Genomic DNA, 26,939 nt, shown 5'->3' with positions numbered 1-26,939 from the left:
GTGTAGAAACATCTACCTTTATGGCTACAAAGGATTCATTCTAAGATTACAAAAACAGAGCAATCCTTACTTTCAGGTGATTATTGATTTATGAAAAGAGTGTCCAAAATCTTTGATGAAAATCTGCGGAGATCTCCAACAAAAGCAGAGTCAGAGGTGATGCAGGAGTATCACACATAGTTTAGGATGAACATGTCAGTCAGTCCGCTGTGAGTCCTGGTTTTGTTGCCGTTGCATGTGTGTGCATTGTAGTGGTAGTAGCTGTCCCCAGCTGAACCCTACCTGCTCCAGCCAGCTGGTCTGAATAAATCAATAAAGCCCACTGAGCTGAATTGAGACTTTAGAGTGCCGGTGTCAGTTTCTTTCACCAAGTGCTGCCTTTACAGAGCATGAAGGAGATCAATACGCGCACACACACACACACACACACACACACGCACACACACACACACACACACACGAATAGATTAGCTTTAGAGCTTGGACAAACACTGCACACGCTGTAATGTACTCTATCTGTAAAACGGTAGACACTCGTACCCTTGCACTCATAACAGCATTTACTGTGCACTTCACTGTTGGTATCTGTTGTGTTTAAATGCTCTCACAATTCAAGGTTTGTTTCTGTTTGGAGCAAGCTATTGATACAGTTCGAAGTGGGGGAAGTGGAAGAAGAAAAGGAATGTGGGTTATGTGAGGCATGCCAAAACTCGGTGGCCTTCAAAGTGCTCTGTGGTCTCTTCTCCCCCCCCCCTTTACCATCTCTGAGCCGTTTGCCACTGCTTGTTTTCGCTATCCTCCGCGTCTGTGCCTCTAACTTGTCAGCATTTTGCCTGTCATGCAGGAGGCATGCTAGTAAGAGTAAGAAGGCAGATGACAAAACATGTGTCTGAAGTCATTGTTTGGGTCTGTGTCTTTAGCTGGAGAGGCCTGGCCTTTAAAAGGTTATGAAATTTTTTTTTTTTTCTTCGGCAGCAGCTCTTGGCCGCTAAAAGTCAGACTAGTAAAATTGTAATATTTACCAGGACTTAATGGATGAATTTCTAGGGTCTTGATAATGTACGTTCTAGGACGCCAGAGTAGAACAGAGACATTTTTATTATTAGTGCTTTTCTATATCATGACAAGTCAAAATGTCTGTTGTAAAAGAAATGCTTTTGGGAGACTCCTTTTTAAAATAAGCTGGTTTAGCTACTTGCTTACACGCACTACTGACTGCTATTCAGTACACATTGAGTCAGCATCAAAGCAGAGGATGAGACAAGCTTCGTCTTGGCTTTCCATTCATGAAAGTAAAAGTAAGTTTGAGCCAACAGCCTCCAGAGCTGCTTTCACTTTCACTGGCATGGATTGTTGGCATACTCCAGTCTTTGAAGGCTCCACTGAAGTGTTGACTTACATTTTTTTCAATGATGTTCACTCCTTTGGAGTCTTGATGATGGCTGTGAAGGGTTTTGTCCAACAAATCGTTCATTCATTCAATCATTTCTGCAATAGATATTCCTTTAGATTTGTTAGAATCTGGTCAGCGACTCATGATGACCTGCGTTCCTTAACATATTTTGTCCAAGCCATCCAGATTTCAGTTTGTCAGCCACCTGTGGGATCAGTTTCTATTTGAGAAACATTTTCACATTTGAGGTTAGTTGAAGCTCTTTGTAACTGGATGGGTTGTTAGTTTCATTTTTTATCCAACAAATAGGTTTGAAATGCTTCTTAGTGTCTTCCTGTCACAACATGGAGGATGAATGAAATACAGTACTGATGGACAGAGCAATTTCTTTTACTTATTGAACTGTCCCTGCAGGAGATTTGAATACCAAATATATATATAAAGAAACAAAACGAAAGAGAAACGCCCATTAGGCACTTCTGAACCACATGTATTGTTTAAAGAGGCCCCCGTTAACCTCCATTGCCTTGGAGCTAATGGGTGGCAGTAAACTGCTGAGGACTGTTTGTGGCTTAAAGGCTGAGGACACCTGCCAGCTCTCCTCTGTTCCAGGACCAAGAAGACACACAGTTCCTCCAGATTTCCAGATAAGTTCGTTGTTAGAATTGCATTCATAATTTCAGGCAGACAAGGACTGAACAAACTTAGGGCGGGAGTTATGTGTTATTTTTCTGGCAGATTCAACACCAGACGGAACACAGTGTTAAAAACTCTGATGTTTTGAGTCATCATTTTATTTAGAATGCGCCTCTGTGTGTTCAGGGAGTTCTCTCCATGCAAACATCGTTACTGTTAGTATTCGGTTGGAGAACTGTACAGGACTCAATGAAAGTGGTTCAAGTGGCACATAGTACCTAGTAGTACATAGTGTTTAGTTTTATCAAAGTATTACTCCAGCCCACTAGAAGTGAAAATGGAGAATACAAGAAGAAGGAGTAACTAGCTACGGAGAGGGAGGAACCAAAGAGATAGAGGGCGATGTCTGCGTTTGATTCACTAAAAATGTTGCAAATATGTTGTAGTACACAAACCATTTTCGGAACACACCCACTCATCATCAGACTGACGCACATGTTTTCACGTATAAGTCCGACGCTCGTCGGTCACACTTGTGTCATACAAGCTGACACGTTATTGAATATCTTTCACTTCTTTTGTTACAAAACAAAACACTGAATGTACCTCTCCTCACCTAAAAAAACAACACTCAATTATTTCCACCTTTTATTATTCTGTATTTCCTCATAATTCCAGAAATCCATTGTGCATCGTAGTAAAGTATGTGTCAGTGGTATGATTCATAGATACTGAGGGGAAAAAAAGTGTATGAACCGTGACAGCCCTCTCAAAATCATGCAGAGAAGAAAGCAGAGTTCAAATGGCAATGTTACTGACTCAGAAAGTTGCAGTAACTTTTTTTTTAAAAAGAATTCCAGAGTTTGGCTTGTTTGTCTTTTTTTACATCATTTTTTTTAAAGTTTCATCCAGCCCACTGACCTCACTCATTCTAGATTGTATTCACATCCCCATTAAGGAAATGAAATAAAGTTGCATGTTAATTCGTTTAACTTCAAAATCACCATAAATCACCTGAAATAGCAAACCTACAATATACCATGGACGTCCATGGAGCAGAGATGTCAAATGTGGGAGATGCTGAATTCCTCTCAATGAGCAAATTGTGAATATGACAATGAAATTTGAGATCAACAGGCAGGAAGCCCACAAATACTACTAGACCAGTAGCTTCTCTTCCAGTGCTAACAAGGTTAGCATTGTTAGCTGTTTGGACAGTGACGCCTGCTAGCCAGGTTTGGGTTGAGGTGGCCTCATTGTGTGTGTTTGGACAGGCTGATAGCGCCTGGCTAAGGGCCACTACTCTAATCCACTGTTTGTGTATTTCCTTGTTGGCCCTACAGTAGTGTGAACAGGCCAGAGCCCCAGGCTGATGTGCAAACATAGCTGCTGAAACACCCAGTGTTGCATTACCACCTGCTTGTCAGCATGTGTGCGCTTCGACGTGGCCCAGAAGATGGATGGGCTGATGAGAGCATGCCTCCAGCTAGACATTATTTTCACATTGAAATTTTTCTTAGGAAATATCACCATTGGCTAATACTCCATGTGCTGGTCTGGTGTGATCCGGAGTGTGTGTCTGACTGCGCTGGTCCAGTTTGTATCCAGACCTGTGTCTGTATTTCTAGCATTAACTTCTAGGTTGTTGCACTGACAAACACCTGACAAGATGGCAGAGGTAATTTAGCGTTCTACATGTCACACGTCTGTCAGTGATGCTGATGTCATTTAGCTTTCGTACACCTGTGAGTGGCAGCTGTGAGTTCACTGTCTCTGGGGTACATGGAGCAGAGTTTAGCATCAAATTCTGGCAGTATGTTAATGTCAAGAGGGATGCAGTACGTCTCCCTATTCCCCTATTTTGATGTATGTGAATGGGAAGAAAACATCCTTAACTAAGTTCTAAACAAGAGGAATCACTCTGCTTTTGCTTTACATTAGGGATGAAGACGTACCTGATCTCGGGGAGGAAGGTGGATCATGATGTGCAGTGTGGCTGTGGTCAGATGGGACTGCCAGGTGGGGATTTTGTAGGAGTCAGCATGTCGTCCTGCCCCGCACCCCACGCACCAGACCTCATCCCTGGAGGGGCGCAGGCTGCTGACCCCCTACTCCCTCACCAACCTTCAGACAGGACTGGGGTAAGAATGAAAGAAAAATGATAGTGGCTGTTTCATTGGTTCACTATTTGTGTGGTGAAAACCACATGGGGACATTCACGCTTTGTTGTGCTACTAACTCACCCTGCAGCATGAAGGGAATGCACATAAGAGCTTCTTACTCAATCATACATAATGCAATGTTGTTTCAGCGCCAGCTGTTTCTCTATGATATGTCTTGATTCGTCTGTCCCTCCCCCTGCTGTCCCTCTCTCCCTCTAGCCCTCCTGTGTGTTCCATAGTGTGGTCTTGTCTCCGGTGGCAGAACAGGGTGACGATGTTGCCGTGCTGAATGGCTGCCAGGAAGAGCACAAAACTGGCAGCACCAAGGTACAATACACACATGCATGAACAGTGGCAGCGCCAGTAAGCTTGTCAAGCACCGCTTCAAGCATTTGCCACTTAAGCCACTCAACTGTCAAGCCCTCTGCCTGTGCCTTTTCGTGCCCTTTCCTCTGCTCCTACTGTTTCGTACCCTCTGTTTCTTCTTCTTCTGTTTGACCTTAATCTCCTTCATTGCACCCTCCAGTTCATCCCGGGTCACAGCCCCCGCACAGCCAACGGTCTCCTGAGTCCCCCCCTGGAGGACCCGGTGCGGGCCAGCCAGACTTCACTGTGTGACATGCTCCAGGAGAAACAAAAGAAGACCAGCACTAGCACGGGAACCGGCACCAGTCTAGGCATGGCTGGAGGCACGGGGGCGACAGGTACAGGCATGGATCACTCTGCCTTGATCCAGCTACGTGCCGAGAACTTCAGACAGAAGAGCGACGCCCACTTTGTGGAGGTTATCAGGGAGGACAGGTGAGCAGAGAGGTTGAAGGTGGAATTTACAAACAACATGAATGCGCCACGGGGATTACTGACCGCGCATGACTGGGTTCACTATTAATGTTCACTGTTCACTATCACTGTTACTATTATAGTAATAAACCTTTGTACTATGACGGAGTTATTTATCCAGGTATCCAGAGACAAACATGTAAGCCCATCACAGGAGGCCTCAGGACACTCTGAATCTTAAGAGGGTCTACGAGTGTTTTTCGGGCTTATTGGATATTTCGATATTGGATTGAAAATATAAAGTTGTACGCTGAACTATGTTTTCCTCCGTTCTTTTCTTCTTGTTCTGCTCTGTTCTTGCTCCTGCTGCCCAGTCTGATGAAGGACTACTTTTTCAAGCCACCCATCAACAAGATCAGCCTTAACTTTCTAGAGAGACCTCTGGAAAAGGCATATCGCAGCAGCTACAAGAAGGAGGTACAGGCACAGTGAAACTTTGCTCTTTGTTGTTAAAAAGTATTCCAGTGAGGATATTTGTCAAGTGCTAGTCAGAAAAATGTGTTTTACATCTCTCTTTCTCAGTGTGCACATATGTTCTTTGAGTTAAGAGGAGAGTTTGTTGTATTTTTGTTTCTTGCACTCCCCTTTGTCTGAGAGATTTTTTTTTTTCTGCCACATAAGTTCACACACTCTGGGCCTGTGCCAGTTGGCCTGCCATGACCTCACAGTGTTGTAGCCCCCTGCTGTTAAACCAGCGTTACTACGGAGCTTAAAATACACTGATTTTATTGCATGCAAAATCTCTGCAGCAGCATTGTGATGTCATAATTTCGTTATATGATATATGATAAATAAATCACAGGGTTTCACAGTGCAAGACAAAAATCAAAACACATATGACTGATGAAGTCAGCTCTCTGTCTCAGAGTCATTCATGTTCCTACATGTGATCGCACTTTATGTTCATGTGCGCTTGCAATATATACATATAATTACACTGATGATACACACCCATCAGAGTTGTAGATTCGACATTTAACAGTATTGACCATTTTTCTATTTAAAACTGTGGAAGGCAAAACTCTGCCTAGCTGTTGCTCACATACACCTCCTACTACATCTGTACTGTTAAAAAAATGGTTTGATTTGATTTGTTCAGCCTATAGAGAAGCAGGATAGCTAAATACAGTACCCATGTAGAGTATGTGGTGTGTGTGTGTATTTTCTGGTAAAACTGAGCTCAGCTTCTCTTTAGTCTTACATTCCTCTTCCCTCTCAGGTTAAGAACAAGGCTCAGGTGCAGACTTTTGCGAGCACCACCTTCAGCTCCTTCCTGGATGTTCTCCTTAGCTGTTTCTTTTTCCTGGCCCTGACCCTGGCCTGCTTCCTTCCACCTCTGGTGAGCCCGGAGACCGGGGGCTCCCTAGCTCCTGCTGCCCTGGCCGTGACTCCCCTGGCTGGTCTGCTGGAGCTGGCCTCCCTTGTGCTTTCCGTACGGTGAGGGGGCTTAGGCAGATGACACGTACAGTAGGACCATTGTGTATTTTTGTGCATGATTGCTTTATATTTTAACTAAGGTTAAGTAGCGTTTTTCAAACGTAAGGTGTTCATTGTTTTAATCTTTGTCGATTTTTATGTAACACGTGAGAAGGACGCTGTGTTTTCCCCGTACTTTATTTATCCTCGGCAGGATAGAGAAGCCTTTAAACTACTATTTGCTCTGTGGCTCTAGCTGCTGTGCCGTCAGTCTAACTGTTTTTCGGCTGCTCTTGTGTTTGAATGATCTGAATCTCCTGGGCCTCAGTGGAACAGGACTGAAAACCACTGGCAGACCGACATTAAGCACCACAGCTCTCCACTGAAACAAGCACTAATTATTTGATGAGGCTTTATGTTGTATTTGGCTCCCACGCCACAGTAGATTAATTTCTCTGGTCAGATGTGTCTGGCTGATGTTCATGTTTTTGTGAAAGGCCAGTGTTGGCCCAGAGACTGGCACAGTGATGTACTGGACCAGGTGCAGTGCCAAACCTAAAACGTACCCTTCTGCCTCTTCCAATGTTCAAGTGCAGAATATGTGTGATAGGTAATTTGGTAGGCTTTGTTTTATGAGTGTGCGTGGAGAGTATTTAAAGTTGAATTAATTCTCACTTACTGTCATGCATAAATGGGCAATAAATCTTCATCTTCTTGTGGGTAGTTGGAAGACATTGTTGTTTTAATGATGTATCTTAATTAAGCACTAATGAGAGTCTGCCACAGTTTTTCCCTGACGGAGTAGAGAGACCTCAAGGGGGAGAAGAGTAAAAATATGTTTTTCTGTATTCTCTGCTGTTTAATTATTGCTTTGTTCAGCTATTGCACAGTTTGTCTTTTGTTGATTCTGGTCCATCCTCTCCTCCCCTGCAGCATGACCTTCTATTTGGAGGAGGTAATGAACTGCACTCGCTCCCTGCTCCTGGTGGTCTCCGGCTGGGTCTCTCGTCATGTGATTGGGGCCGTCTTAGTCTCCCTCCCCGCCATATCGGTCTTGTCCCACCTCACTCACAGCATCCACCTGCCCCTCCAGGTAAACGCACGCATCTCTTCTCTACAGGGAGCAGGATGAGGTTTGGACACCAAGACACACCCCAAAACATTTGACAGATTTGTTAACCCTATCTAAAGGTGACATCTTTTAATATAAGTGCGAGCACACTGTCTGCCCTCCAGACGTGCCTGCTTCTTCTCGCTGCTGTTTAGAAAGGTTACTGCCCCAGCTGCTGCCAGCACTGCTGCTGACTGCTCTCAGTGCAGCTACTGTGCCTCTACTGTTGTAGGGGCCATCGCTAATGGTTAAAGTGGTGGTACTTGTGCTGTCCAAGCCATAACTGATATCTCTAAGCCAGTGTAAACAGACATGATTTTGAACCCTTGCCTATGGTACAGCCAGTGGTTCAGTACCTGGCAGTAGCCACAATAGGAGCTGGAGGAAAACAGCTTGCAGGCTTTGTGACCCTTGGCAATGGAAATGTTGACATTTCTTCATGTCAGAGAATTGAGAACAACCTCACTTTAGCTATTATTTTTCTGTTTTCAGTCATCTGAAGTTTTACTCGGGATGTGCCGCGAGATGTGCGCTGTTTTGATATCTTGTTTTCCGGCAGCAGATTTCTTTATCCGTTCCTCTCCCATCCTGCTCCGTGTCTGCCCTCAGCTCCCTCCATCTCTTCGGGGCTCACACATCAAAGTGCCTCTCCCGGGGAGAGTAGTTAATTAGACACGCGGTTTTCTGGACTTTAATGCCTTTGAAGATATTAAGACCCAATGACGGGGTTAGAGGGGGGACATGTGTTGGGATGAGAGGGGGAAAAGATGTTATCCTGTCAATGCAATCATCAACAACCTGTGAATGTCCCCAAGTCACTAACGCCGTCTGAATAGAGCACTTCATACTCCTGACAGGCCCGAATCAACATGTTTCAAACCAGATTAACTTCTGTGACCTCTCTCTCTTTACATGTGATTCATGTTGCATGTGACATTTAGATTTTAGACTGCTTGAATTGCATGTAGAGAACTGGCAGTACAAAAGTTATGTCATACTATAATAATATATATCATAAAATTAAAAGAAATAGCAAGAGCTATTTTTAGAGCTAAACTTTATTTACTGTGTGTCATTAACACAGGTCTGTATTTTATTTTTGTGATTGATCCCTCATGGGAATCTGTTCATTCATACAGCAGTGTTTGGTCAGAGAACCCTTTACACAAACTATTTAAAATCTGAATATGTGTGCTGTGAAATGTGGCCAAATGAAATCCCTGCTTTCATCATAGTAACAACACAGTCTTCAGAACTGACAGTCTTCAGAACCGACCACATGGTGGATAATCCGTAATCCAAATAAAGCCCGTGACGTCACATAAAAAGAACTTAAAAGTTAAACGTCAATATCAAGTTCGAGAAAACAGAAATTGAAAATGTATGTGCACTCACTGAACCTCCTAAAATTAAACTTGAATTGACACTTAACCTATCCAAGTTATTTTTAGCTCTACCTTTTCCGTACCATAGCTTGCACTTTACAAGCAGCTATGCCCTGTATTAAGATAATTTAAAACCGGGATGTACATCTAATAGGCGAGTTACTTAAAAATTCAACTCCATACAATTGTTATGAATGGCGAAAGTAGCTATAGGAGCCGTAACTTTTAAGTGAACATGCTTATTTCTGCTTTAAAGTGTAATATTTTAACATTGAGTTCTGTGGAGATCCACTCTCTTTTGAAGACGGCCTCAAGTGGTCGTTTGAACTACAGCTTAATTTTTCAGCTGCGGGGGCTGCTGCTTGGGACACCTAGTTTATTGCTACTTTTATTGCTTTATTTTGTGTCTTTAATGACTGCTATTTATCTTTGCTTTTGTCTTTCTCCTCCAGGTGACTATGTTCCTGTGCTGTGCCACCATCCTGGCCATCATCCAGTACTGTAACTTCTGTCAGCTGAGCTTTTGGATGCGCTCAGTCCTGGCCACGGCTACAGGGGTTGCTCTGCTGCTGCTGCTCTACAGTCCCTTGCACAGGTACAGGCGGACGCTCATTGGCATGTGCCGTATGTGCAAACAACAAATCCACAAGTACTCCTCGCGCATTTCTACAAAATTGTGACGTATCTGAAGATTTATTTTGGCCGGATGAGTGTCTTTTTTTAAGCAGCATTATGCAGTGCATGAATTTCTGGGTCTCTAAATATGAATAAGTAAATATCGCTGCTAATTCAACTGTATGAATCAAGTCATTCTTCTGAAAGATGAATAATTTATCCACTTCATTTAGTACTACATACTTCTACCTGTTCGCAGAGCAGATCTCCATTAAAAATGCTGTGCAGCCATGTGTGCGCCTGTGTGCATGTGTGTGAGCGCTCCTTTCTCCTGACTGACACCATTCTTGTTTCTTCCAGCTCTGGTTCTAACAGCTTGCCAGGTTATGGGTGAGTGTCTCCGTGGAAACTGAGCGGTTTGATCGATGAGTGTTTGAAGGGTTAACGTGAGCAACGGCTCTCTTTCATATTTTTTTCCTAATTCCAGCTCTTTGCCATTTAATCATTCTCAAGCCTTCCTGTTCTTTATTCTTCCGTGCTTCTCTCTCTTGTCCTGGGCCTCTCCCTCCCTGTGTACCAGTAGAAATGGCTGCTAAATGCCACTAGTGGTGGAAATGACTCATACGTATAGCTGGTGCTGGCTTGGATTTTGTATTACAGTCCCAGCTAAGCTTCTGCAAGCACAGAAGGAATGAGAAGAAAGCAACTCTTTCTTTGTCTTTTTATTTTGTTCCTTCTCTGTTTGGATGCAGTTAGTTGTTTAAACGTCTTGATTGTTTTTGTATTTTAATTGCATCGTGTAAATTCAAAAGTCAGACTGAGGCGGCCAGATTGTACATACAGTACTTGGTATGATCAGATCAGTGAGGCCAGTGAAGCCTTGGTGCCTAGACTTAAAAACACAGTTAACACACCAATGATATGCACTCTCACATTCTTACACTGAGCTTTGTAAAATAGGGATTGTACGTCAGCACACGCCTATCTAAGTTTCAATCAGAAAGACTTTCAGTTTTAGTTTAGAGCTCAAAGCCAAAACTAACTTTAACTGTCATACATGGGAGTAACTTACACAAAAAATAACCAGTTTTTGTATTGGAATAATGACTAAGCGTTTTTACCCAAGAGTTTTTTTTGTTTTGTTTTGTTTTTGCGGGTGAAATTTTACTGCACATCCACTTTGACAGTCAGATATCCCACAAGCACAGAGGTAGGAGCATTCCCTGCCTGAATACCGTTTGACAGTAAACCCAGAGAAGTAGGATGAATGGGATGCTTTCAGTGGAAGATGCAAAAACAAGTAGCTGTGTTCACTGAGTGTGATTTATTGAGGCCAGTGAAGGCATCTTTGATGAATCTGAATATTGGTGTAAACGTCTAGAATTACACACTTGCTCATTGGGACTGACTCCCAAAGTTTTGCGATCAAACTTTATTAAGGCTGAATCTGAAATGTGCCATCATGATGGTATATCATGTAGATTTACCGTCTCCACATATCCAGGATATGTCTTTGTGTGTCATGGAATAATTTTCTCCTAGACTTCTTGTATTCCTGTCTCATTCTTGCCCTGTTCTCTCCCTCAGAGAGAACATCTCAACGACGACTGATGGTGGGTCACAATCTGGCCCGTACCCTCCCCAGAGACTTTTTGACCTTTTGGTCCCAGAAGCCATCCTGGCTTTCTTCTTGCTTCTGCTCCTGGTCTGGTTCCTGAACCGTGAGTTCGAGGTCAGCTACCGCCTCCACTATCATGGCAACGTGGAGGCTGACAAGCATCGCTCCAAGATCCAGAACATGCGAGACCAGGCTGAGTGGTTACTGGGCAACATCATCCCCATCCATGTTGCTGACCAACTCAAGGTTTTTGTTGTTGATGAACAAAAATAATCAGAGCATGATCAAAAAATAATAGTTTTTTATTTGTTTTGTAATTTACACATGTCAAGAGAAACCCAAAAATACTGTCTATTTTAGTAGTTGCATTTTTTGTCTTAGTTGTTTCCATTCTTAAATTTTATTAAATTTGGTAAAACATTTTGACATTGCGTTAAATAAAATTTGCTAAATGTAACGGGATCTCAATACTCCAGCAATATTTCCAGCAATATTGAACATTTTTCCCTTGTAATATAAGCTCATTGTAACGCGGCCTTGTTCTCTCATTGTCTTCTCAGGTGACCCAGAGCTACTCCAAGAACCACGACAGCGTGGGCGTGATCTTTGCCAGTATTGTGAACTTCAGCGAGTTCTACGAAGAGAGCTACGAAGGGGGGAAAGAGTGCTACCGTGTCCTGAACGAGCTGATCGGAGACTTTGACGACCTCCTCCGCAGGTCCGACTTCAAAAGCGTGGAAAAAATCAAGACAATCGGCGCCACCTACATGGCAGCCTCAGGGCTGAATGTGCGACAGCTGGCTGAGGACGACGAAGATTCTCCGCATGCTCACCTGAGGGCTCTTTTTAATTTTGCCCTCGAGATGATGGGCGTCCTGGACGATTTCAACAAAAACATGCTAGGCTTTGGTTTCAAGCTCCGTATTGGATTTAACCACGGGCCCCTGACGGCGGGGGTGATCGGCACCACTAAGCTCCTCTACGACATCTGGGGAGACACAGTCAACATTGCCAGTCGCATGGACTCCACCGGTGTGGAGTGCCGGGTGCAGGTGAGCGAGGAAAGCCATGCTGTGCTCAGCGCCATGGGTTTAGAGTTTGACTACAGAGGTACAGTGAATGTTAAGGGAAAAGGTCAAATGAGGACCTTTTTGTACCCCAAAAGTGGGGAAAGCATATGCCTGGATCGAATGGAGCTGGCCCCTGGAGTTGAACCCTCGTCCATGGCATTACCTGCCAGTAAGACTTCAGTGGCTCCTCCTCCCTCTTCCTTGTCTTCTTCCACTCCTCCCTCCACCCCTCTCTCCTTACTCCCTCCTCAAACTCAATGCTCTGCGGCTCCTCCAGGAGCAGGAGCAGGGCCTGGGCATGTTCCAGCTATATCCACAGAAGTGAGGGAGGAGGGATATAGGGACTCTGCACTCCTCCCTGAGCAATCCCCTCCCACAGACGTTCACACCCCTCCCCATTCTGAACTAGGCCCAGAGCCCAGGGCTGCACAAGTGCCCTCCGAGGTGCAGTCTGCTCCACTGGCACCTCAAGAGGTGGAGGATGAAGAGGAGGCCGATGAGCTGACAAAACTCAACGAGGAGTTTTATGCCCGTCTCTGATCCCTCCCCCTTCCCGTGTCTTCTGCTCCCCTGCCGCCGCAGCTGCTGCCTCTACAGGACTGATTGCAGGTGTAGACAGGATGTCCCCCTCCTCTAGGCAAGTGTCTTTGACATGGAAGATGGAAGCTGGTCGCTCCAGCTCACGGTGGCTATGGTGACATCTTTCACGGGAGTTTTGACGGAGTGCTGGGGTGGGTTAGACCTGTGTTGAACACAGCAGTTTATAATGGAGTAAAGGCTAAAAGGGATATGAGGTCAAAGAAGATTTGTTGGTGTTGATGTTCATGTTTTTTCCTTTAATTTTTGTTATTAAGTGCCTTCAGGACTAGAGCAGTGAACGAACAAATATGAATACTGAACAAGTTTTAACAATCTTAGACTACAGAAAATGCTGTGGTTTCTTACTCCGTGCTTTTATTTTGAATGCAAGTATTTCTTTTTTCTTTTTTTTTTTTTTAAAAAAAGCAATCATTATTATTGTGCCATATCAATAGTTTTAACTTGATCAAAATCGTGACCTTACATAAGGGAAAATCATTTTAGATTTTATATAAGTGCCAGTGCAGCATGTTGAGCTGAGCAGGAAACGATGGGAGGAATGAGGGAATCACATGAAGCAGTGTTAATTTATGTGTTCTGCTTTGACATGAGGGCTTACTACAGTATTCATTTGTGCTAGAGTCTCATTCTCAATGGGACGTGCTACAAAGCAGGCTGCGTAGATTTTAGTGTTTGTAGCAGCTAAATGCACATTTTAAGCACAGGTCTTGCACAGTGTTTTTTTCTTTTTCCGACCACTTGTTATTTGGTAGTTATATAGCTATAAAGAAACTGTTCCTACAATCAAAAGCACAAAATCTAATCAGAAAAGGGAATGCATATGTGAAAGAAGGGTGTTTTTTTAAAAAGGGAGTCCATCACAGAGGTAAGAAGGCACTTTAAATATACTATAAATGTATAAAGTGATAGATTTTGAGTATGTAACGCTCACTCCTTATAGATCTGACCTGTGAGTGTGGAGATATTGGATTCCACAGAAACCAATCCTGCAGCACTTCTCCGCTGTCCACCTGTATGGTCAGTGGTCAGTACATTATTCAGTCTTTTAGGTCTAAGGAATTAGCTTTACCAAGTTTGTGAAGATCTAAAACAGTAGTTCAAGTGGGACGGTCTTTCCATTACACAGAATAAAACGAGCACAAAATATCACCCTTTAAAGGCTGCTGCGAGGTAAGAGGTTGATACAGCTGCAGTATAACTTTAAGCGGGACTGTGAGACAATCACTGTGTACTGTGTAGTTCTCAGTAGGTGACGGGTGGTTCACACGCAGTAGGCTTCAGTGTCAAATCACAGGTGAACTCCAATCTCTACTGTACTGTGTGTAAGACCTCCAGTTTTGTGATGTCGCCTTCATTACCAGAAAAAAAACAAAAAACAATTACAATGTAATTGGTCACTCCATCAGTGCAGATTCGTTCAACAGTTCAGTGTTGTCTGCCTTTAGCTGTGTGATTTGCTGTCAAAGGGTTGGGACTTTTAACTTTAATCCTGTCACAGCCTCTTCGAGGGGGGAGGGAGGGCGGGGGGTTCTTTATCAATATAATTGTGCCACTTAAATTGAGTGATCTATAGGTGCAGTGCAACCTAAACTAGCTGATTGTTGTGTGGTGCCTAAAAGTATGACTGTATTTTTTTTTTCAAAAACAAAAACTTTTTTTTATGATGCTGTTGTCACAGTGAGAATATAGATTATGATTGTATGTTTGAGGAAATTATGCTTGTTCTGCAGGTTTTGCTGCATTTCATTTTATTGACAGATTCCACCATTTACTTTAAATTTTTTTTTTTGCTCCTTTTCCAGTTCTTTTGTTTTTCCTGTCCAGTCATCAGGATAGCGTGGTGGTGTTCCCGTTGGATTTTTTGGCTCTCTCTTGGTTCCCTTTGCTCTCTACTCAGTTCATGCTTAATCTTTTCTTCTGAGGGCACTTGTTTTCTCTCTTGTACCGTCGGTGGATGTGTGTGAGAGAGATTTATATGCTTTTACTTCAAGCCAATATTGCAGAAAAGATGAAGTGATCTACGCATCCATAATCTAAGTCTAACACAGAGAGACATCAATCACATGTACACCTACAGCCAATTTAGAATTGGCTGTTAACCTATGGATGTCTTTGCTCAGAACACCAACACAAGCACATGAATCCGCGCACAGTAAGGCCTCAGCTGGCTGGTGGAGCCACACCTCGGACCTTCTTGCTGTGAGGCATGGTGCAGCTCTTATTGTTGTCGTCACTATTTTTTTCTATTTTTCTTATTTGAAATGGAAAAAAATGAAGTCCATACAGTGACCATCCTGCAAACACAAATCACCGCCAAAACTTTTGGAAACCATTTGGTTAAACAAATCTTTTCTTGATGGCCGCAAGCAAGGCTGAGGAACCATTTCTGTTAATGTAGCTGTCTGCATCTGTAGCATTAAAACGTGTTTGTTTACCTCTGCCATTGTGCTAATCGAACATACACACCCAGTGCCTTTTGAATCATTTGATCAGTGTGCGTTAGCGACAAATTATATAGCTAGAGGAGCAGAAATACCATAAAACCCCAAAGAAGTTGTCACTATTGTTTGGGACCTAGGACTCTGATCTGCTTCATTTGTTTCCCAAATCGTTGCTCATGATGCGTTTCATATTCTCAAACTTGATTGTCTTTGCCAAATCACAAAAGTTATGGAAGCTGATGAGAATATCAGGTGTCATTTGTAAAGGAACTCCATCCACACTTTCCAGTTTACCGCCCTGCCTTATGCTGTTACATAATCCACTGTGATTTTCACCTGTAGCTCTGAATCAGTGACAGAAAGGACTTCACAGGTTGATGGGCACACCATCCTTCCCGAAGCGCACATCTATACACAATCATGAATAAAATATTACAGAGAACACCACTGGCTCTGTAATCTGTGATGTGTGATGTGTGTGTGACCCTGTTTGCATGTAAGCGGTTATCTCCTTTGCTTTTAAACTTTATCCCGTTTCATTTCATTTTTAAAAAATTTTTTTTTTTACATTTTCATTGTTTTTCGACATTTATGCTGAGTACCCAGCATATATTCCCAACATGCAGAAAATTCAAATCACTAAGCCTTGCTCATTTAGCGATATTTGGATTTTGTCCTTCTCTGTTAGCGTATGGAGAGACGATGTGAGACTTGTTTAAAAATTGGAATGAGGGATTCAGGTGGTCCTTTTCGTTGTGACAGACTTTGTGACGGATGAGTAAGGGAGACATATAAAGACATAGCGTGTCAGCACTTGTTTAAAAAAATTATCACTCAGTTAAATGGTGAAAGAGCCACATCTTTTCACTATGATTTGCTGGTAAATTCTACCCACATGTGTTTTTAATTACACTGGGACAAGAAAAAACTTTACATTGTATTTGTTTCATGTTTATGAATGAGATGTATTACGTATGTTTTGTGCACATTACCCATGTATCATTTATCAACACATGATCGTAATCTGTACACATTTGCACAAAGCACTCAGTGTTTGTACATATGCAGTTATTTTGTCACATATGATTTTTTTTTATACATGTGCATGTGTCAGATTTTGTCAGAAAACAATGAAAAAGAGACACGTATTACCAGATTGATTTAACGTGTGTCTTTGTGCGTAAAAAAGTGTGAGTTATATGATTTTATTCCTCCTTTTTTTTTTCAGTATGAGAGAAATAAATCTCCAAGCGGAAAACTGTTGAGTGTACTGTGACGTATATTAGTAAAGATGGGTTCCTACACAGCACACATACTGTCTGATAATCAAACTATGTTGCCGTTTTGTGTTGTGTTTTGACATTGATAACAGAAACCTGAAGCGTCTTCAACATGTCAGAAGTCTGCAAAAAGTATACGTGCACATCACAAGGTAGCTAACGTTTAGGAAGTATTGCCAATTTCAGTCGGTCCTTTATCACCAATAATAGTGTGAAGCTAAAGTGTATTTTTGTAAAGATTTACCTATATACAATTTTCACAGCAAAGTCATAGAATATGGAAAAGAATAATAATTTATAATCACAGACCAAAGAGAGTGATTGAAAAAGGAAAAACTACAGGCAGCCTATGTTTTCTTGTAGTGTTTTTGATGTATAGCTGGACTCACCTGCTGGGCATCAACACCCAACTTTGTGATGCAAAAAGAAAAATACAGTTATTTCAAAACATCGATATCCTGTGAAATGTATTGCATTAATTAACGACAACTAATAAAATAATGTACAATACTTTATTGATCCCCATTGGGGAAATTCATACATTTATATTATACTTAATGTTAAAGTGAGCATGCTGCAGTTTAATATATATTTTTAATATAATGTATTACGTTTTAAACATTAAACCCAGCGTTACTGTAAAAATAACTGAAGACGTTAATTAAGTGGTTTGTAAATTGCTTGTGTGTTTCTCTGGTGGTGCTGTAGCGCCCCCAGTGTTTAACAGGGGCGGTGTTTTCACGTAGGGCGTGATTGCGCGGCCCCTCCCCCTCCACAGCCGATCTGGAAAAGAAAAAAAAACTTTTTTGTATCGAAGGAATCAACAGCCGCCATCTTGTCGTGGCTCGGAATTAGGATTTCGGTCCAACACTGGGTTTTACGTAGAAATCGAGCATCCTTACCGCGATATGACAGCATCCTTCTGGCGAAATCGCAATCTTAACATCGCCTCGGAGACATTTTTTGCGAAAAAACGGGAATTGGATCGGTGGTCGTCGGGCAGAAACGCTCCGTATATCTGATTTCCCCTTCAGAGTGCGGCGGATTCAGCCCCTGTCGCCGTTCGGGAGCAGCATTGTTTACCGTGGGCGAGCGGAGACCAGATCGTGACTTTCGAGGCGGTTTGCAAAAATACGGCATTTTTATGCAATTGTGCATTTTTGTGGAGCTTCGCGCGATTTTTGCATGAAGAAATTTGACGTCACGCAAAATGGGCACTTTGAACATTTAGAAATTACGACTTTTCTCCCGGAATGCAGCAATCCGCCTGATTTGACTGGATTGTCGTTTTGAAGCTCGATTTTTACATGGGGACTATTTTATTTTGGGTTATTTAACGATAATAATGTGGGTGTTGGGTGTTGGATTATCATGGGGTGAATGGCGGTGGCGAAGCGGGGCGCTGTTGCATCTCTTTTGAAAGACACCGACTCTCACAGCGCCGAGTAGCTAACGCTAACAGTTAACTTAGCTGGTAGCAGGCAATTAGCTAGCTATTAGCCAGTTAGCTGGGGTTAGCAGGCTTGCTAATGTGCTAGGGGGGAAGGTTTGGGTTGATAGAACAACTTTCCTGTCACAGGGTCAATCTTACTTATCAACTTAAACAAACAGCCGGGCAAGATACCAACTATGGCTGAAAACCTACTGGACACCGGACCTCCCAGCTCCAAGCGGCCCAAGCTGAATTCACCTGCCCTGTCAGCGTCTGATGGACAAGGTAAAGGCCTCGACACAACCTACACATGTAAACTCCAATATCTTTCTCCATTGAACGCTTCTGTGAGATATTGTCCATTTTGACCATCGTACAACCGCGGAGCACAGTCTGAAGTTGCCAGGTCGGCTCGGTGCACTGAGCTGTGTGTTGGGTATCTGTTAACTGCGCTTTTACCGCAGTGTTGTGGTTTTGTTCCATGAGCAATGTAACTGCACCTCCCCATTAAACGCAAATGCCACTTTATTAGGCACAGTTCCCTTGTTGCAATGCAGTCTGTTCCAGTCGTGCAACTCCTTCCCCTCCACGAGTTGTAACACAGCGTGCAGTTCAACCTATTAACCCCTTAAACGCGCCTTGAGAATAGTTTATCTTGATATTGGTTAGATTTCCCGAAGCATTATTGCTGTGGGCTACCCCCAGTTCTAACAAACTGCACGCCACTGGCCTCTGAGCGCATGCATGTGTTGGTAACGAGCTTGTTGTACATGTGTTTGGCTTTGAATGCTCACAGACACCAGCCATATTTTGTAAGTCTTGTGTCAGGATTGTGGCGTCCTCTATAATGTCCTGGGACATGCAAACCAGCAGGTAATGATGGCGTGATGGAGTCACAGCATCCCTTACAGACCATTTGGCTCATTCATTGAAATAATGCAAAGTTGGGTCCAGAATCACACTTGCTTTAAAACCAGATGCCGCTTTAATTCACGTTATACTGACATCTGTGTCCAGACCGACCATCATGAAGCAGATCCAGCACATTATATGTAGGATGATTTCATGTATTGTGTTTGTGTTCAGATGTGCGTGCGGTGTGTTGATCCAGCGGTGGTTGCCAGGGGGAGAAAAATTAATGTCAGACAGTGCTTCAGCTACAAACAGATGAATTAGCAGAGACGAAAACTCAGTCATCTTCTTGGCGAGAGCATCCCTAATCAAGCATACAGACCCACACCCAGTCTGGATTGGAAGGGGACACTTAACAATAGTTTTTTTCCTCCTATAAGTTAGTGTTCATATTGCCCTACAGCCACTGCACGAGTTTCTGTTTCTCTGTAGACGTATGCATTCTTAAAATGAAATGTGTCGGAATGCAAGATGGAAATCTGTGCATATGGGTTGTGCGTAAACGCCTGTTCTGTATCTCAGTACCATTATTTTTTTGTTTTGTTTGGAGAAGTCAGGTACTAGATATACTGCTCCGGCCTTCCAGAAGAGTACAAGAAAACTGCTGATTCTTAATGAAAATTTAAAAAAAATACTGTACCTAAAATAGGTAATGTTTAATTTAAACAAAATCAATTGAATGTGAAAAATTCTATTTTGTTAAGTTTGAGTAACTTTATTAATCCTTAGTCCTGTTTTTAACCCAAATTGTTTGAAGTTTAGAAATTTACTACGCCCTATGATGTTTCTGAAGTACTTGTAGAAAGGTTGGTTAATGTCTGCACACTGTCTCTACCTGAACAGAGGTTCTGGAGCTTGGACTCCATGTGGATCGTCTTGCCAGATTCGTTCTTGTTGGTGTCTGTCACCTATAGCGCTAGATGCTTCTTGTGTTGGCCTTTAAACTGGGCCGACACAGTTCTTCTCATATTCTACAGTAATAATTGTAATAATAATATAAGCTGCAATTACACTGCTGGTTTTAATGGTTAACTATAATTGTGTCTCAGATGTCTGAATCAACGTGCTTTTTATATCATACTGGAATATAAATGGTAAATGGTCTTGCTTTTATATAGCGGCTTTCTACCTATTGGTACTCAAAGCGTTTTTACGTGTCAGAGTTTTATGGTCAGGCATTGGTGATAGCTGCGTTATCTGCTATCTTAATGACAGTATGTCGGCATTTGAAAGCCTTAACCACAGTGTGAATTATGGCCAACAGTCTAGGATATTTTCCAGAATAAATGAAAATAAAAAGTTATGTTACATTAATCGGTGGTTTTGAACCCTCACTCTTCAGCTCTCAGTGGTCATTGTTTTGGTATAACTCATAGAGTGTAGGTAAACTTTAAAACCAAAAACCTTCAGTTAAATCCGAGTTTGCAAAAAGTGTAGACAGAAAAAAGGCAGAACAGAAACAGAAAATTACTGAAAACTATTATTGTTGCTCTATGTTAATTGAAGTTTTCAGTTGTTAAGTATTCAAAGCTTGTTAACAGCAGCTCTGTCTAATACTGTTTAGCACTTTCCCTGGAAGCAGCTGTGAATACCAGAGGTATAGTCTGTGGATATAGTAGGAGCATTTCTTCGCTTGAAGTAGCTCATGAACCTCGTTGATTACTGTATTTAATGTAACATTTCCAAAAGTTCAGCGTTCCCAAAAAGCCACACGTAAAAATGTGTTTTTCTCAAATGACCAAATATGTTCACATTAAAAGTGTAAAGTCTCTCTCATTTTTGCCTGTCACCATTTGCATTTAAACAAACAGTTCAGATTTATAATTACTCATATGAGGCGTGTAAATATGATGCCGTACACACGGTGATCGATTTTCCTTGTGCATGTTTATTGCTGCAATTAGCATCGTCTGTCATCTATCAGCGTAATAATATGCAGATAGTTTTGGTGGCCATGTAGCCCATCCCTGCTATGTACATGTGGACAGGAAAATGGTTTTCTTATCATTTCTGTTATGCGCCTCTTTCTCTCCACTGAGTTCGATTTTGTAGTAGTTGGACAACATATAAACAAAAGTAGCAGTCATGACATCATCACACGTGACGGAGACACCACATGTCTGCACGGATCAATCATTAAACCTGCCCAGCCTCCTCTGTGTCATTCTCACTAGTTGCAGTTGGGGCATAATGGACCTCATGGGGCAACACAGGACAGCACCATCATCAGCTGTAAATCACAACATATTTAGAGCAGGCTTTCACCTTTTCAATGCTGTCCTGCCTGGAGCTCTTTGAGCATCCATCTGCATCCTTTTGGTTAGTTTGAGCTTCACATGCATGCGAGTTTAAATTGCACCATCAGAAAAATGCCAAACTTTTGAAACTGAGTCACGAACATATTCTCCAAATAGATCTTGGTTCATATTGCAGCTACTTAGAGCCTAAACTGTACGGGGCTATCAAGGTGAAAGCGTTTTTACTTTCGCAATTGTGTGTATTTAATTACGCTGTTAAAATATTAGTCGGGGACGACTCGGCCGTGTTCATTTCTCTACGTACTTCACACAATAGCAGCCGCAACTGAAAAGCTCTCGTTGGAACAAATAAATGAAGGTCAACAGTTATTTTGTACTAAAATTGTGCAACGCGGAAAATAAGAGAAGATGTCCAGACAGATGGCTTGTAGGAGGCAGAATGAAGTATTCTCGTATTCTATTCTGTGCTTGTCCGGCTGCTGATGCATGTGAATACGGAAATGCATTTTGGACCAATCACAGCTGTTGCAGTGTGCATTGCAACAATGCACAGTTAACATTTGTGGGGAGATGCACGTGAGGCTGTGGCGTACATGTGACCAGAAATCAAGGAAGAGACTGAAGGATAATATGATAAAGTTCCATTTCTAAAACTTTCCCATCAAACAGACCTTCAGAATCTGCGAAATTTATTGGAAGTGGCAGCAAGTTGCATCGGCTCCATATGCTTTTAGTGAATAAAATGGTTGTTGCTGTTTATGGTTATGTTGTCTGTACTTCTAGTCAAATCACTCATATTCACTTGGTGAAGTTTTTTTTATGGTTAAGACAGTAAACATGAGCCCCCTGTGTGTCTATGGAGGCCGTCTGTCACCTTGTAGGGTCCCTCTTTCCTCGCACCCTTCAGTCCTCAAGGCGACTGGATGTTCACACAAGTTTCAGTACTATATCTTCAACATTGTGATGGTTGCTAAGAATCCAGAGCTGCTGTTTATCATGTGTTTTTCATTGTCATAGTACATTTCCGATGGTTCCTAACTAATAGTATTTTCTCTGGCAATTGTGATGGAGGATTATGGAATGTAGCGCTGGCTCCGGTGTTGGGACAGACGTGTTAGTCCTGGTTACCAAAGCCAGAAGCGTGGTGAAGTTCGTAAAGCCAATAAATTTGAGGTCTTAGTTCAGCTCCATGCGTCGGCCGTGGCTGTGCGAGGGATCTCCCCACCCCCACGCCGTGACACCCAAATGTTCCTTACCACTGTGTAAATGACACTTTTAATACCTCGCAGGCAGACAGTAAGCACATGACGCAGCCACTAATGGGGCCATTTAAGCTTCTGCCTGCGGGCAACTAGAGACGCTGAGGAAAAAGGGGGGCAGCAGAGTGTAGAATGCCAGACAAAGAGTGGTGTTTCCCACCTGCCCCTTCTTTTAATGTGCAACTTTTGCCTATTAGTGTGTCCGCTTGTGTTTAAGTTTTTTACAACACATTTAGAGATGTTCTTATCAAAGTTGTTTTGCCTCTGATCATCTTAATATTTGCCACTTTTGCCAATCAATCCAATGTAGCCCTATGCACTTGAATAGCTCTGCAATGCATTAAGAAAAGCCACCTTATACAGTAGCACCTTCCTACATGTTTGTGCAAAAATAAATACCAGTGAAGAAGCTAGAAGCATATTGGCTCCTGTCACAAAACGCTAGAATGTGGATTAATTTGCAAAATAAATACCAACAGGCTTAAATATAATAAATCTGAGTTTTGTAGCTTATCTTGAAGCTTTAGCTATAAGAGACCCGCTCAATTAGCAAGAACTTTTGATGCTTTGTTCTACTACTATCAACATCAACATTGTACAAATTGTCTGACTACCTTTGTTTTCTACTTGTTACATTCCCAGATTCACTGTTCTGTACTGTGTCTGGTTTTAGACCTGCTTCACTTCTGTAACCTGGCTTGTTGCTGTTATCTAGCGTTTGGTCTGGAGGGAAAAAAACCTCCACAGTGATGAGGGAAAGGTGGGAGTGACACTGTCAACACCAGCAGATTAGCACACATAAAACAATGTCACCACTTTTTTCACATGAAAAATGTTTCTGACAGCAGTGTCGGCTCCATGAGACCAGCTTTAAGCACTGTTACACACAAGGCCTCTTCCCTTACAAGTAAACACTCTGCCGATAACACAACCAAATTGATTGGGCCGGTCCAGCCCCAAACACCCCGTGAATCCACACACACACACATGCCATTTCTCCGCATTTAGCCTTTTAGTGTACTCTTCATGGAGCATTATCACAACTCAAATAAACCTTGACTGGTTGTTGAAAAGGCAAACTGGTAGATTGAAAGTGGTTTTCTTAATCTATTTGCTGTTGTACTGATCAGCAGATGAAGAACTGCTATGTTGCATCGGTCCTGATGAAGCCGGGACCAGCCATGGCTTTAGGCCAGCATGAAGGACATCCCCAGTCAGGACCGTTGCAGTGGCTTCTTTTGTGTGTTTATAGATACCACCTCTGAAAGAAGAGCCACAGGGGATAAACAACAAAAACTTTAAAAGTAGTGCGATGATCAGCCATTTAAGGGTGTGTGGTAGATGAGTAAAAGAGCGCTGTTTAATTGCTAAGAAGTGACAGAATTGTTAAGAGAAAGCTGCGAGTAGAGAGTAGCAGCACTCCACGTGTCCAGCCCCCCCCTCTCCAATGGTTAGGGTTCCCCTGACTGCATGCGGCCATACCTAACCAAAACATTGCTTTGCATTTTTGGTCGGCGGCCAAGGAGCTTGGGCGCAAGGTTTTCAGTGTGTATGTAGGCCCCCATTCAGAAATGAATACACCACCAGGCCTGAGCGGTGAACACTGCTGCTCTGAGAGCATCCATTTGGCTGCGGGTTAGACAGCATGGGTTTAGAGGAGCGAGGGAGAAAAAGACGGATGGTCCCTTCAGCCTTAAACAAGCTTCCTCCACATGGAGCACCTGCATGCTTGATTCTGGGGAGAGGCAGCGAGCAGATCTGTGTAGTAAGGCTGTGTTTACTCAGGGAAGTGCATAGGCCAAGTGGCCTCATTAAAAGCTGGATCGTGACTGAATCTCAATGAAGCAGCAGCAGCAGCAGACAGTAGATGAGTGCTTATATCTTTTCCACGCGTAGTCTGTGGGATTAAGACCCTGTTTATTGTGTGTAGATAGGTGATAAGCTTAATTATGTCTTAGATAAAGTGACATTCCTCAGCTCCCATTATCGTGAGTTGTACAGATGGAGTGATTTGCTGCCTGGGCAATGGATATTTTTATATCGGAATACGCAGCATTTTATAAAACAACGTCATCCGAGATTAAGAGATCACTCTACTGCGTGCTTTCAAAGAACTGGGTTAGCTGGATGATAATTCAGACATGTAACCCATGTCATGTTAGCCTAGGTTTGTTAATTGGATTAACATATATATATATATATGTATATATATATATAATTTATTATTTTTTTTTTTTTTTTTTTTTTTGCGAAATAAACAGGAATCTCACATTTATGGGACCATGTTTCCCTGGTTATTGGTGAGACATTTAGTCAAATATAATCCGAAATTACACTACTTAAAACTGAGTCGTTTTTTTGTTACGACTTTGGAAACTTGCCACTGTGACAAAAATGTGATCCTTTGTAGCAACACTCACAGGAAGAAAACATTACAGTGTAACCTGCCAGTTGGTGCCTGCAGACATTTGATTCTCCAGGTAACTAGGCGATGTGATGTTGTGGTGACAATATGTCAAACCACTGAGGGGAATCACTCAGATTTGTTTATTTTAGAACTCATGTTGGTCTGAATGATTGTGTAATACTATTTTATTGCTTTCAAAGTAATTAGTGGGCTAAAGCAAACATGGTGTTAGTATCATGTCCCAATATGCAAAATACTTCCACAATCCAGTGCCTCACTGTTTGATTCATATAGCCATCTTTTTCAGTTGTGATGCATATAGAGCATAATGTTTAAACAAGAGACACCTACTTTGGTGTATTTGGACCAAGAACTGCACCAAATGCACTTGGGAACACTAAAAGTATGTTTTTTTTTGTTGTTGTTCTGAAGGAGAAGTGATTTCTTTGGTCAAGTTCAACTCTAATGAACACCACCTATTCTTTTCTCGCCGTCCTAATCACTTCATCTCAAACAAGTCACGGCTCCCTAGGCTCTCGCATTACGGTCACACCTCTGGATGGTGTGACACAAATATTCCTCCGCCACCCAGCAGGAACCCTGAGTTCTGCTGGATTCTCTCCGTTGTCACACTGTGTTTGTCAGCCAGTAGCAACACTCTTATTATCACGCTGTGTGTTGTTTCTGCCTTGTGCTACCGGGACAAGGCCGCAGTGCAGCAGCACTTAGCATGTTGTCTCATTAATATCCCTTAATTAGAAATGTAACGGAGCATTTGGACGGGAGATGAAGGGTCAGCTGAGGAGAAAGGGGATGTATGTTTGAACATTATTGTGTGTTTCTAGTGTACATGGTGAAAATACAAGGCAATAAATAAGCCCATTAGATGGATGAAAAAGAATAGTTGTTTCCTGCTGAAACAAGACGAATAGAAATAAGAACAGAAATAAGAAGGCAACTTTTTTTAAGAATAATTCTTTGTCTAAAATAATACATTTTATTTTTCTCTCTTCCATTTCAAAGATCTGGGGTCACTGTCCTGGGATGATTTGGAGAATGACCTTCCAGATGAGTTGATCCCTAACGGAGGCGACCTGGGCCTGATGAGCGGGATGCCTTCAAATGGTGGAGCCGCATCTGGAGCCGGTGGACCAGGTGGCACGGGCCTCGGTGGTGCTACCGTCATCCCAGATGCAGCTGCCAAGCACAAGCAGCTCTCAGAGCTCCTTCGAGCTGGTAGTACCTCCACCATCGCAGGCACGGGGCTCAACTCGGCAAGTCCTCAACCGGGCAACATGGGGCAGCAGCTTGGTGCACCACTCGGTAAAAGCCCCCTTGGCCAGGCCTCCCCAAACAACCACCCGTCCCCTCAGGCCCAAAAGGCAGGAACGCCAACTGGAGTACCAGGACAGAACAACAACAATAGTGCTGCAACTATGGGCTTGGGCACAACAGGGTTCAGCCAGGCCATGATGAACAATAGCCAGGGCCATGCTGGGCTCCTGGCCCAGGGAGGACAGCCTCAACCTGGGAAGGTAATGAACGGCGGTCTGGTACCCGGAGCTGGGAGAGGACGGGGTGCAGCAGTTGCAGGTATGCAGTACCAGGGATCTGCAGGAGGGCCGGGAGGATCAGGGAGCGCACTTGCAGAGACGCTCACACAGGGGGGGCAGCAGATGGGAGCTCACACCACTCTCAGCGCAGCCCAGCAAGCAGGCAACTTGAACAAGGTAAGACGAGGCACGCCCTCATGTTTTGTCCTTGTTCGTTCACACTGAACGTTTGTACATCCATGTTTTAAGCCAGCATGTGTTGAATCACACATGAACTCTGTCTCTGCCTTGTCATTTGTACAGAATAATTAATGTCTTTAAATCCATGCAAAACAAACGTGTTAAATGTCTCTCTTACCTCTTAAGACATTCAGAGACTTTCTAAACCAGTATTGTTTACACAGACTTGCCTCCTCCTGCTTGTTCAATTACTTTGTCACGGTGAATCTTTTGGTTGTATTGCTGCAGTTCTTTTGCTCTTTTGTCAGTCCTCTGATATTCCATTCTCTTTGTAATTCATCTCCACTTTGTGGTTATAACTTCTACAGGGC

General features: G+C 42.8%; 2 protein-coding genes and 1 long non-coding RNA gene across 8 annotated transcripts in view; 2 read left to right on the top strand and 1 right to left on the bottom strand.

The window, feature by feature from the left end:
• The window catches only part of adcy9 (adenylate cyclase 9), a 36,199-nt gene extending 21,340 nt beyond the window's left edge, over positions 1-14,859 (top strand). Inside the window, exons 2-11 of one of the 3 annotated variants that reach the window (XM_047578630.1) lie at positions 3,971-4,170; positions 4,411-4,518; positions 4,718-4,992; positions 5,346-5,448; positions 6,251-6,468; positions 7,381-7,540; positions 9,396-9,538; positions 9,919-9,948; positions 11,146-11,422; positions 11,737-14,859. In XM_047578630.1, the coding sequence (XP_047434586.1) occupies positions 3,971-4,170; positions 4,411-4,518; positions 4,718-4,992; positions 5,346-5,448; positions 6,251-6,468; positions 7,381-7,540; positions 9,396-9,538; positions 9,919-9,948; positions 11,146-11,422; positions 11,737-12,786 (2,564 nt within the window). In that variant the 3' untranslated portion in view covers positions 12,787-14,859. The remainder of the gene's footprint in view (positions 1-3,970; positions 4,171-4,410; positions 4,519-4,717; positions 4,993-5,345; positions 5,449-6,250; positions 6,469-7,380; positions 7,541-9,395; positions 9,539-9,918; positions 9,949-11,145; positions 11,423-11,736) is intronic. The other 2 variants (XM_047578632.1, XM_047578631.1) reach the window with 2 other exon arrangements.
• Positions 14,860-16,646: 1,787 nt separating this feature from the next.
• Positions 16,647-17,610, bottom strand: LOC125004197. Its single transcript, XR_007112317.1, has 2 exons — positions 17,470-17,610; positions 16,647-17,350 (listed from the first exon to the last, which is right to left on the bottom strand). It is a non-coding gene; the product is annotated as an uncharacterized LOC125004197 (long non-coding RNA).
• The window catches only part of crebbpa (CREB binding protein a), a 34,929-nt gene continuing 25,354 nt past the window's right edge, over positions 17,365-26,939 (top strand). For all 4 annotated transcript variants that reach the window (XM_047578628.1, XM_047578627.1, XM_047578626.1 and 1 more), the window contains exons 1-2: positions 17,365-18,284; positions 25,859-26,565. In XM_047578628.1, the coding sequence (XP_047434584.1) occupies positions 18,197-18,284; positions 25,859-26,565 (795 nt within the window). In that variant the 5' untranslated portion in view covers positions 17,365-18,196. The remainder of the gene's footprint in view (positions 18,285-25,858; positions 26,566-26,939) is intronic.

The sequence above is a fragment of the Mugil cephalus genome, chromosome 2 (genome assembly GCF_022458985.1).
Source record: "Mugil cephalus isolate CIBA_MC_2020 chromosome 2, CIBA_Mcephalus_1.1, whole genome shotgun sequence".
Lineage (NCBI taxonomy): Eukaryota > Metazoa > Chordata > Actinopteri > Mugiliformes > Mugilidae > Mugil > Mugil cephalus.
Note: the sequence above shows the minus strand (reverse complement) of the source record. Positions and strands in the feature narration are given on the sequence as shown.